The following is a 12,500-nucleotide window of genomic DNA, read 5'->3' as shown; positions in this document are numbered from 1 at the left end:
GAACTGACAAAAAAAAAATTACTATAAAAGCATAAATTATCTAATGTTTAAACGCCAGAAACAAAATCTTGCTCAATATATTCTATTCTGTTTGTATTACTAAGGAAATTCTCAGCTCTCTACAGTGTGTGCAGGAGCTGCTTCAACGAATAACCCAAACGAATGTTAGAATGGAAAGTGAATTAAATGCACTGAAAGAAGACTATCAGGTCAGATTTTTCTTGATTAGACAAGCTGTTATTATCTGTTATGTATTTTTTAAGTCCAGGGCTGTTAAAGACATCTGTGTGCCTTTCAGAACTTTTGACCTCACTTCCATTGCTCCCTCAGCTCCTTAACTGTCAGCACAAACCTTGAAGCACAGGCTGTGCTTTCCCTCTTCTCTCCCTAAAGTAAATCATGGTTGCCATTCTTAGCAGCCATTTCTAGAGGGCAAAATCAGAACAGAGTTGCTTGCAAATACTGAAATAAAATTATTTTATGACTTTTGTTTCTTGTAATTTTCATATAAATACACATTTCTGGGCAACATTTAAAATTTCAGATCTTCATTCATAGCTGGATCTTGTCCTCAGTTTTACTAAAGCAGAGGGCCTAAGAAAAAGCATTATCTTTAGCCCTTTCTTGCTGTGTTTTCTGGCATCATATTTATGCTAGAGATGGGAAGTAGTCACACTGAAAAGTGTGGAGTTGCAGCATTCCTCAGTTCCCCTTTGTCTTGGTTTAGGACAAATTTCAGGAAGAAACTTTTGAAGTGGTCCCTTTAGAAGCAAATTTAAGCAGCCTCTCCTCCCACCAGTTTAGGAGACATAAGTTTCCTGTGAGAAAAGTGGAAAAAAATTGTTTATTTAACAAGCAAAGTACTCACAAACAGGAAAAATGAATAATACTAAACAATGAAACTTCTCATTGTTCTGAAGAGATGGCAAATTCAAAAAGTCTTTCTGTAGTTCAGAGTATTTTTGTGGGTGTGTCTTCAGTTTTTCCTCAGTCTCTCTGGGGTTGAGTCTGGTGTCTGCAGTGTAGCTTGTGGTGCCCCAGACAGTAGTCCTGGTGTTACTGGACTGAACAATAGCTGAACAGTTCCAAATAACTTCTGGTTTCAGCTAACTCAACAAACCCAACTAATTAAAAGCAAAGGAGAGTTCTGTTCTGTTGTCCATGCTGCAGACAACACAGAGGGTGCAGATTCTTTGCTTCTTTTTTCTGCCAAGGTCAGGATTAAATGCACAAGACAGTATTTCTTGTTGGGACTCAGATGTTTATTAGTTCTTATTCTACAGTCTCACCAACCCTGAGTTCTACAGCCCTTCACTCTAACAAACTAAAAATGGAGCTGTATCTCCCTCTCTGCAAGGCCTTTTAAGGATAAACTGTCCAATTAAGAAATGGCACCTAAATTATTTTTACTTTTAACCCAATAACCAACCACCCGTGGCCCACAATGCAGACTTCTTATCCATTTGCATAAAACCACCCAAGAAAAAGGTGAAGAAGAAGGACCAGCCACTGCCCTAGAACCTCCATCTTGCCTTATATATATTATTATATTCTAAAACCTTAAACTCTTAAGTTTTCCACCCTGTGACATTACACATCTCAATTCAAACTCCACACCCACAATCCCAGTTCTATCATTCCATTTTGGAAACCTTCTCCACAGCCTCAGGTCAAATGCAGAGTTCTCTTGGGTGTCAGTGCATGTCAGCACAGAAAGTGTGAAATTCTCAGTAAGCGGGGTTCCAAGTGGGTGAGAAGGATGCAGGAAAGCAAATGCAGTTTCTGCAAACAACCTGTGTGCTGCTTCTCTCCCCCTTCACTCTCAGAACCAGTCTTAAAGTTGCAGAACTTAATGTCCTGCATAAACAGAACGGACGACTGAGGACACAAGCATCATAAAGTCACTCTAGGACACACTTTCAGCCTGTCAAAGCAGCTCAGAACAGTTCAGATTCCACATTTCAATAGCAGTTAGTGCACTGAAGATTAGGTCATATCCATTCCCATCAGAGGTTTCATGCAGAGTTCAGGTACAACCACTGACTGGACTATTAAAAATTATTATCTATTGTTTGCCCAGACATAACCACAGCTGTTCCACTCTTTGAAGCCAAGGTTTTGAACTAGGAGTTCAGTTAATTTCAAATTGAACTTCCAGTGTGGATGTATACTTTTGTTTCTCAATGAATGATGCTATGCTAATTTGGAATTATTCACTTCCCCTAAGACTTTACTCTTAACAGGGGTAAGTAGTTTGCCTTCTGCTATAATATAGACAAAGGACTTCGGTATTTTGATGAAACAAGTAAGGTTGAAGGTAAGCTATGCTCTCCATCAGAAAGTGGCTAAAATCTCCTTAGGAATTCAAGCATCTGCAACAGTTTTACAAATATTAACTGAGAAACCCTTTGGCTCTAGAATTGCCTAAGGTGGCATGATTTTCTGTAGCTTCTCTTATTTGTATATTGGGTCCAGTGAAACAGCGGGATTACTTGCTATTCATACAATCCTGGTTTTTGTTAAAGTCGGAAGGTAATGTGCTTTTTATTTTTATTTTTAAAGATAATTAGAATTGCCTTGTAGATTAAAACAGAGGCTGGAGATAATACATAACCTACTGATGATGACTTTCATAATACAGGAAGCCTTTAGTCCTTTGTGTCAGGACTATTGAATAGCAAGTGTATTTTAAAGTGCTTTTTTTCATTCAGGACTATTGAATAGCAAGTGTATTTTAAAGTGCTTTTTTTCATAGCACTTCTGAGCTATTGTTTCCCCTCTCAGATAAAGTTTATAGTATGCCTTAAAGCTCCAGTTAAAACAGTAAATGGTATCTGTGAATCTTCTCTTTGAAGACTGCACATAAAAGTCTACAAGTATGGCTTATTTTCTTCTTGTTAAGGTATGAATGGAGGACAAATCTCTGTTTTGCAGCCTGTGCAGGCCAAAAATTGATTTCTGGTTGCAATTATGCTAGTTCTGATGAGAGCCTGCTCTGATTTGGTCTGTTTATATCAGACATTGGGAAGGTATTACTGTTTTTGATTGTTCTAACTACAGCACAAACCACTACTGGTCATCAAAGCTTCAGTGCAGTCCTCAAGGGTAACTTCAGGCATAAATACTTTAGATGAAATGAGTGTTATAAGGCATGGATAACCAATAAGAGGCTCTTGGTTCAACCTTCATTACTTAAACTGATGTAAATAGACCTTTTTTTTTCAGTTTGATACAATTACCATGATATTCCAAGAAATGAGACAATATTAGCTTCTTATTTTGCATTTTTTGTATTTTTTAAAACATCAGATTGAACTTAAAGAATAGGGAGATGAATATATAACTTTAAAAAAAAAATTGTGAAGAGATGACAGAATACTTGAGAATGCAAGGAATTCAGGTATCCCCCTGCCTGTACAACTGGCTTTAACATGTGATCAGTTCCACACATCTGTTACTTCTGAGACTTTGCCCTAAGAGCTATGCTGTGAGTAACTATACTCATCCATCACTGAGGAGTTGCATTTCAGGTGCAAGTAAAAGCATCCTTGGAGCTAAGAGCAGGTTCATCAAAGAGAGGAGGTCTTGCACTCCTGGTTTATACAACTGCGTGAAAAAGGCTATATCAGAGTGGGATTATTCAGACAATGTATTGCTGAATTGTCCCATTTTTGGAAATACATAATCTGTCAAAGAAGATCCATTATATTCTTATGCACAACTTTTCCCATGTGTACAAAAGTGCAGGGTGGTTTGAATTTTCCTAGTATTAGTACCTGTAAAATATAATTTTTTTAATAGTTTAGCTAAATTAACATAGACATTTTAAAATTGATGCTAACTGAATCAAAAAGTGGACTCATTTTTGGTTAAAAGATTTAGTAAAAAGGAATTTGAGTATTGCCTCCATAACATTTTTCAAGTGGACTTTCAAAGACACTCAGCAGAATCATAAATATGTATCTGGTCATATAGCTCATACATTAAAGTTATGCTTACATTATCAAATATATTTGTGTCATCTATATAGCAGGCAGTGGAATGCAGTGACTCTTATCTTCCATATTGTTTGCTATAAAAATATGATAGGATGAATTCCAAGAGTACCTGATACATGTGTGAAGTTGCCGCTGATCTACACAAGACTCCTTTAATTTAGCATAGGAAAGATGAAAGAGTTAACCCAAAACTGTTGCCAGTACAGTTATGGTGGTATAAACTTAATATTACTGTTATTTCAATACACTCCTATTTCAGTGACCTAATAAAAATAAATTAAAGCATAATCAGATACATACTTCATATTGCAGTAGGTATGTTTTAGAATGTAAAGACTGAATAGTTTATAATGAACAATTTAGGACAGAAAAACTGATTATAAAAATAATTTTTTCCTGTCAGTATACAGAAGCTTTTTCTTTAAGTACAGTGGCTCTGGATTATGCTACATTTCATATCTCTCATCTCTGGACTTTATATTACTTTTTCAGCGCATTAAAACTTATGCAGTGAAACTGAATAATGGCAAGTGTTTTTATACCCTTTTATAGCCATTTCTTTTTTCATAACCTCCCCCTGTTTCCTGTTAGCTAAACTATAAGCACCTTTCTGTTAATTTATGAAAATTATTGTTGAGATAGCACATTACCACTGATCTGTATGGCTCTTGCAGCATGTTAGAAGCAAAGGTCCAAGCAACATAAAACACATCAAAATTCATTAATGTGGTATTGATTATTTTTTGGATAATTAATTTTATTGCAGGCCCTTGAAAGAGATAATGAGCTGCAAAGGGAGAAGGCAAAGGAAAATGAAGAAAAGTTCCTTAATCTTCAGAATGAGCACGAAAAGGCACTAAGAACTTGGAAAAATGATGTAGGTTTATTAAATTAAGTGCTTTAGTATTAAAAGTTTTTTGGAATAGTTGTCAAGCATTTCAGGTAATCACTAAAAGCCAAGAAAATATAGCAGAAATAATGCAATAAAAACAACTAATTTCTTTTCCAGTAATACAGACACTTCTAGAAATGAATATTTTTTCAAGGTAGATTTAGGTTAACTTGTGTGCTCTAAAAGGTCAGTGCTCTTCCTGCAGTTCCGATTTTAAAGGAATTCTTCAGTGTAGACTGAGGGTGAAAGGGGGTAAGAAAAGGTGTGTGTCTGCTGTGTCCCCCTAGTGAATTCACCTCTGTGGATGGACACCTAAACAATAGTTTGTCTTCTATATTTGACATTCTTTCCATTACCTCATTACTTTTAAAGAATACTTCAGTAATTATTTAATCCAAAACAATTAGCAAAATATTGTAGCTGTAAAAATTGTCTGCAGTAATAAATGCATGTTTAGATATAGGAAAGATTAATACCACTTCAATAAGACAAGATCTGCTTAATGTGTGGAAACCAGACTCTTAGCAGCATTTGTTTAATAGTCTGTCTTTTTTATTTCTGTGTGCTTGGCACTTGCTGCCAGAATGGTTTTGATTTTGGTAGATAGATTTCCAGGGAAGCTGTGGGGAAATAATGCAAAGTTGTCCTTGTAATCCTGTTGTCTAAGGCTCACTCCTTTGAGTGTAGCCACTATGGGCATGACTGCAACCATGAGATCACAAAATATCTGAGCTGTTCTGATGCTCAGTTCCCTGAAATTTGATTTCCCTGAGTCCTTGGAGAATTTTATACCACAATTTTCTCTATAGACATGGGAAATTGCCCTGCTTAATTCTCAGGAACATTTGCATCTGTTCTGTAGAAGATAATTGTTATTCCTTTTCATATTTCTGCTATGGATAACTAGAAATTTTGTCTCCTAAAGTAAATCATCAAGGATAAAATTAACACTGGTCTGGAAATCTTTGTAAATTAAGTGAAGATATTCCTGTAAAATTGCCCTTAGATTATTTTTACAGATTGTAGTTTGGACCATTCTGTTAGTTCTAAATACAAAAATTTAATTGTTACATATTTTCTGAGGGAGCATTGGGTACTTGAGGCTATTTACAGAAGTAAAGGGCTAAGCAAATGATTTGCTGTTGTGGTTTCTTGACAATGTAGGTAGAGAATGAGTTTTGAATATTACATTTATCTTGGAGCCAAAAAGGAAGAAAGCTACAAATACAATCTCACTTTTTTTGGAGCATTGCTACTAGCAGTAAATGGTGAAAAAAAAAAATCCCAAACCAGTTAATAAAAGCTATAATCTGTAATGGAAATGTAGTAAAAATTTTGGTTTGAATAAAAGAGCTCAGTTACTTTGTACAAAGAAATTCCTTAGCATACTTTCTTTTAAGAATGAAGTTTCATTTGCTGAGCTGTTCATACCTTTGAAAAACGCTGGTTTACCTATTTGAACATGCAGTAAAATGTTGGTGTGCTCTGTGTACTTGCAATTATTACAGGAGGAAAACATGAGAAGAGAAATACACAGTATTAAAAATGAGCTGAATTCCCTTAAAGGACTTCATAGACATCTTGAAGATTATCATCCTCCTCCAGGAAATCAGCATTCTGAGCAAGTGGAAAATCTGCAGGTAAGTGTCTTTACTAGCTGCAGTGTGTCTTGTAAAAATGCCAGAGAGCTAAAGATATGACAGTTTTTCTAATCTTGTTTGTCATGTCCACTGATCCTCCTTTGACATGGCTTAACCTAAAAATTTATGTGACAATGGCCTTAAGTATCCTTGAAACTTCCTGTACCCACAGAATGTTCTCCTTTTATCAAGAGAGGTGTTTATATCACAGAAACCTGAGACAGTACTTCATTAATAAATTTTTGCCTAACAGACAGCAGTTAACTTAAGCCACCTATCTTTACTAAACCCTATATCACAGACATATTTTCTGTGGGTATTTCTCAAATACTGGGGCAGATCCAATTAACTTCACATGTGTGTAAGTTCCCTGGAAGCGTGGAAGCAGGTCCACTTTTACTCAGAGGAACTAATTTCAGCTCCTATAAAATCTGTAACATGGGACAGATCAGAAGGTTGTTTTTATCAATACACAGGTTATCTAAGTGCTTCAGTTTTAGTTTAAGAAACACAAACCTTTATATCACATAGCATGTTTAGGAGTCATTAAAGGCACAGCGAGCTCATCAGGTGGTGAATGCAGGGGGTAAAGGACGTTTATGCAGCGCAGGCTGAACTAGAATTGAGCTTGGATTGTTGGGTGAACCAAACCCATGTTCAGTTCTAGATGCAGGGCACATATGGGAAGTCAACAAGTGGTTAAGCACACAAAGATGGGCTTTTGGAACTAGAAGAAGAACACATAGCAGCTCTGTTCCGCAGCTATACATATAGATATAACAGATCCCTCTGTTTTATTCCCTGCAGCTCTGTGTTATCCCGTGATCAAATTGGATTGCAAATTTGTATTCCAGTCCTCTATAGGATTGAAAAAATTGGGCAGAGTCAGAAGCCATAAGAAACCTTCTCTGTTTCTGTTGTTCTGTTGAGTATTTTCCATTAACTTTTACAAACAAGTAATGATCTATCCTTCAAAGAATGGAAAACTCATTTTTCATGTATACAGTCTTGTTTTTATTTTAAAAAAATAGGAAGACATTAGGACTGTAAAGACAGGTAACTATTTTATAACTAGTCCATGAATTGTCAGTAAAATGACAAGCAGTAAAATATTTTAGGATTTAGAAGAATGTAAAATCAATTTCTTTTCAATGCACGTACATATGTATGTTTATAGCTCACACACAAACATATACAAGGCTGTGGTATGGGCTTAATAATGGGAGAGAAATTAGACATGACATGATTACTCATTGTGCCAAAGCTGAACTCTAAAAGGAATAATGCAAATTGTGTATATACCTTAAAAATCACTGTTTCCTTGAATGGAAATGGAATATCGATTTTGTTTAGGATGCAAAATCAAAGTGATTAGGCATTCATGATAAACAGTATTGGTGCTTACTAAGGTAACCCCATGGGTCTGAAAGCAGAAAAGCTTCAAGCATATGCTCATAAATGCAAAAGTAGTCGGATGTCTTCCAAATATACATCTTACACTATCTTATGGCAAATTGCCACACCACTTTGTGTTGTACAGTCATTAGATTTTCAAAGCTAGGCAGGTTGGACTGAGTGGAACACTGCCAAGAAACTGAAGCTGCAGCAGATCATATTGATTATTCTGATTTGTGCAATTTCACCTTGTATCAGTAATGAGTGAACATCTAGTGACACATAAAAGGGAAAGGTGTTGGCTAGGATTTAGATCGTGACTATGGTTCAAAGTGTTCTAAGGAAATATGCTTATACTTATTTTTACACCCAAGCAATCTGAAATCCCTGTGTTTATTTGTGGGATATGAAATTCAGAATGTACTTAAACTTCTTCACACTGATCACCTCTGGAATAGTAATTAAACAAAAGACATTTTTAAAGTAAAGGTACAATGTCAGATCTCATTACAGACTTGGATTGCAATTTAGTTTAACCATACCATGCTTCACCTTTAGTTTGATATAGTTTGTAATTCAGCTGTGTACCAGTAGAGAATAGGGTTACACCCAGCAATGGCTTGCTGTAATTCTTTTGTGGGTGGATGTACAGGGAGATCTGGTTTTTAGAAGGGTTTGAATTTCATACTATGAAATAGTCTGTTGAGGGAAAGGATATTTAGGGATATATGTGTTTCTTAGTTAGATTTTATTAAATCACAGGCAAAAAATTAAAATCCAAGTTTAAAAGTTTTGTTATTTAGGAATGTTAGTCACCCATCTTGGACACATTTTTAAGGGCTAAACAGCCTTTTGAATTTATTGAAAAGCAGCTTTCTTCAACCCATTTGAAAACCTGGAAAGGAAACATGAAACCTTTCTGCCTTTCTATGAACACTTTGTCCTATTTGTTTCAGATGCAGTCACCAGCTCAGCCCACACCAACAAATGTGGTAAGTTCAACTGCAGTGGCTGTCTTATTAATGTACAAAAAAGTAATATACACAGTTATAGAGTGGTGTTTCTTTCTGAAGAAAGAGCTCCTAGAAACAAGAGGTTGTAAGATAATTACAGATTTCATTAAGGGAAAAGGAAATTTCTACTATATGTATTCAAAACACTTGAAAATGTGATGCCAGAGCTACATAGAGTAAAGAAGCAAAATTAATTAAATACCTAGAAAAGAAAAAAAAATGCAATGTAACAGTTTCCAGGTGTGACAGGGTTGATGACAATGATAAAACATGAGGAAAAGAGAAAGAGATTTCAACTGAAACTTCAAATTGAGGGTGGAGGAAAATGATTTTAGGACCCTTCTCTATTTACTGTGACTCCTCCCTCCCCCAGTCCAGCAAGGCTGGGAGCATCAGGATGTTCCTGTGATCTGTAGGAAACTGTTCCTGGCAGAATTGTGTTCTACATCCCCTACTCTGCCAGCATTGCAACTACCCCATTTTTTAGCAGTGCTGTCTTTGTGCCTCCCTCCACTCTGCAATATTCTCTGTCCTCCCCACACAGCCAGTGCCCAAGCACAACTCTTGTAACTCCCTCCCACATCCCAGCCTTCCTTCTGCAACACCTCCAGTCACCCAAGTATCTTCAGCTTTTTCCCACATCTTTAATGGACTAAGCTCCCTCCCACATCTGCCTACTTTTATATCCTATCTTTAGGGCAAGAGTCAGCACGTGCTCCTGTCTTCAGCTGCCAAACAGCTGATGATGATAAAGGATGCATCTCCTTTTGCTTTTATTTTGGTGGGATTTTATTATCTTCACTATTCAGGCCCTAGTTTCCACAGAACTTCATTGACTGCAGCTTTCAAAACTGAACACAAATACAGACGCAGTAGTAACTGACCAGTGATGTAGACTTTAAGTAGACAAATCTTTCAGGCTTCTATTCTTGTTGAATTTGACTCAAATTCAAGTTAAACTAGATATTTGGGAGGGAATGAGGAACTAAATGTCAGGGATTGTAAATTCAGAAACCTTATTTGCCTGTGAAATAAAGTTAAAAGTCCTGGGTAGTTTGCTAGAAAAAAAATGTTATTCATATATGCATGTGTTGTTTTTGTGCACATGTTGTTTATGTGTTTGGGTGTAAGCAGCAATGATGCAGGATTTTTGCATATGGAATTACTGAGCAGGTCACTGAGTGGGCTAGCAGAAAGAGGGAGTGATCCAGTCACCACAAGTACAACACAAATTCCTTTCACTGAGGAATTCTGAAATGTCAAATGAATAACTTTGCTGACTGTCATATAGCAGGACCTGATTTCTTTCCTGTCTTCTAGGGTATTAGTCTGCTTTTTTTCTTTTCCTTTATTTACATTTACTTTTTATGCTTCCGGTCTTTGTTTTCCATCATAATTGTAAAATTAATTTTAAATCTCAGTCCTGAACCTTTTTGCCTAATCAGTGACTATAGTAAATTGCTAAAATACCTATAATCTTTTGTTCTTTCCTATGATAGAGTGGTCAAGAACACTCAAAAGACAGTGAAATACAGGTTATTCAGAAAGAGCATGAGTTTATGCAGTCTGTAATAAGAAAATATGGTAATTGTGGAAATGAAGAAGAAACTGAAGTAAAAAACACAAGGGACCAGTCTTCAAGCATTGACGAATTAAAGATAGAACAAAGTAATAACCTTCCATGGATAATAGAGATAAGTAGTATTGTTAAGAAAGGAAAAATATTTTCAGATACAGTATATGACAAGACAGGGCTTAAATACTGAATTAAATGGTCATATCTAAAATCCACAGAAGATTAATATATTCTCTGCTCTCTCAGTTTATAAATATTTTGCAAGTTACCATAGTGCAATACTTACCTTCAGTAACTTTTTGACAGGCTTGTGTGTGTAATATAAGATATCACTATTTATATCAATCCTGAGTCCATCTCTTTGGAAATTCTAAGCTGTAAAAATAAAGCATTACATAACCTCTGGGTCAGTCACTAACTAGAGAACACCCTCACTCTTACAGGGTCACAAGTTCTTGAGAACAGTTTTAAGGATGAAATTAATGTTGCTAGCCCTTGTGAAGTAAAACAAAGGGAGGCTTCTCCCAGGAACACCCTCTGCACAGATACTGATTTAATTACCCAAGGACACACCTCAGAAATGCATGTCACTGGATGCAGAGAGGCAGAAGATGCAGGAACAGCACACAGAAGGTTACCAGATGAAAACAATGCAGATTCAGATCAAAAGCCATGGGACAGCACTGAGCCTTTGGCAGAACACCACACACAAACAAGGAAGGACTTTTTGGACAGTGCTGAGACTGTAGGTGCTGACAGGAAAAACAGAAGTCAGGAGACTGACACGAGCAAGGAAGAACTGTGCAATAGTGCAGATGAATCGACTTGTGCCAAGGCAGATGCAAACTCAGACACCAGACAGCACAACAGAAGTGGCTTCACACCTGAAGCACCCAAACACGAGTCTGGAGCTGTTCTTTGCACTGAGAAGAGTGCTCTGCATGACAGAAGTACAGACAACCACCAAGCTAAGGAGTTAAGTTTTGGCATCCTACCTTACACTAAAGAGAATTCTCTAGCAGAATACCAAAAATGCAGCTTGCTGAATAGTGACAATTCTCTAGGCAGTGGATTACATAAAACAGAAAAAAACTTAAATCTGAGTGGTTTACATAGAGATAAACTTCCTCTGGAACAGACACACATAGATGCTGAAGGCAGAAATGATGACAATACCAGAAACATGAACAGTACTGGTGTTCTGGAAACTGATGCTCAACATCCACCAACTGTTTGTTGTGATAACACAAGTGCTGATGATGGTGCTGCAAAAGAATGCAGAGACAGTAAGTCTCTCTTAGGTACTTTTAATTTATGCCTCCCAGAAACTGAGAGAGGAATAAGTGCAGATGACATGCACAGCAAGCAACCTGAAAAAGGAAGTGCTAAACAAAGAGGGAATGCTACCAACACATGGACTTCCAATGCTGAAGCCAAATCTCCAGTAAAGGCTGATGGTCTCGAAATTGCTCATAAAACCCCCCCAGCAGATAGGTCACATACAGATAAACTAATTCCACGTAAAAATGTTAACAATGGTACTCAGATACACTCAATCAAAACTGGACACTCCCTGGAGATTAATACTTCAACAAATAACACATTGTTAAAAGAGAAAAAAGACTCGCTGAGTAGTACAGTTCCAGGAACAAAGTTTGCTGAGGGTCACCTGAAAGAATCATGCTCTTTACCCATGAGAACATCTGGAAATTTAGTAAACACAAGTGTAAGGTCATCCTTTGATCTTTCAACCTCAGATAAAAAAGCTGAGAAAACTCCACTATTCCTGAATTTTTTAGCTCTCAGTTCTTGTTCAAGAGTAAATCAAATGAAAGGTCAAGCGACATGGACTTCAGCTTCCAAGGAGCCTTCCCTTTTGAAAGACAAACTACCATGCTTAGTGGAAAACACAAACATTATTTCAAACACACAGAGTCAAGATCTCAGTGAAAATGTGGACAGTGGAGAAACAGGACAAGGTAAGAA

The 12,500-nt window shown here is 36.7% G+C and overlaps 1 protein-coding gene across 1 annotated transcript in view; it reads left to right on the top strand.

Annotated features, from left to right (window-relative positions):
* The window catches only part of CCDC73 (coiled-coil domain containing 73), a 55,906-nt gene that overhangs the window by 36,641 nt on the left and 6,765 nt on the right, over positions 1-12,500 (top strand). Inside the window, exons 12-17 of the mRNA XM_072929444.1 lie at positions 105-209; positions 4,765-4,875; positions 6,399-6,530; positions 8,882-8,917; positions 10,438-10,606; positions 10,958-12,493. Coding sequence (XP_072785545.1) covers positions 105-209; positions 4,765-4,875; positions 6,399-6,530; positions 8,882-8,917; positions 10,438-10,606; positions 10,958-12,493 — 2,089 coding nt within the window. The remainder of the gene's footprint in view (positions 1-104; positions 210-4,764; positions 4,876-6,398; positions 6,531-8,881; positions 8,918-10,437; positions 10,607-10,957; positions 12,494-12,500) is intronic.

The sequence above is a fragment of the Taeniopygia guttata genome, chromosome 5 (assembly GCF_048771995.1).
Source record: "Taeniopygia guttata chromosome 5, bTaeGut7.mat, whole genome shotgun sequence".
NCBI classification, from domain to species: domain Eukaryota; kingdom Metazoa; phylum Chordata; class Aves; order Passeriformes; family Estrildidae; genus Taeniopygia; species Taeniopygia guttata.
The sequence above is the reverse complement of the archived record's forward strand: the minus strand, read 5'-3'. Positions and strand labels throughout refer to the sequence as shown.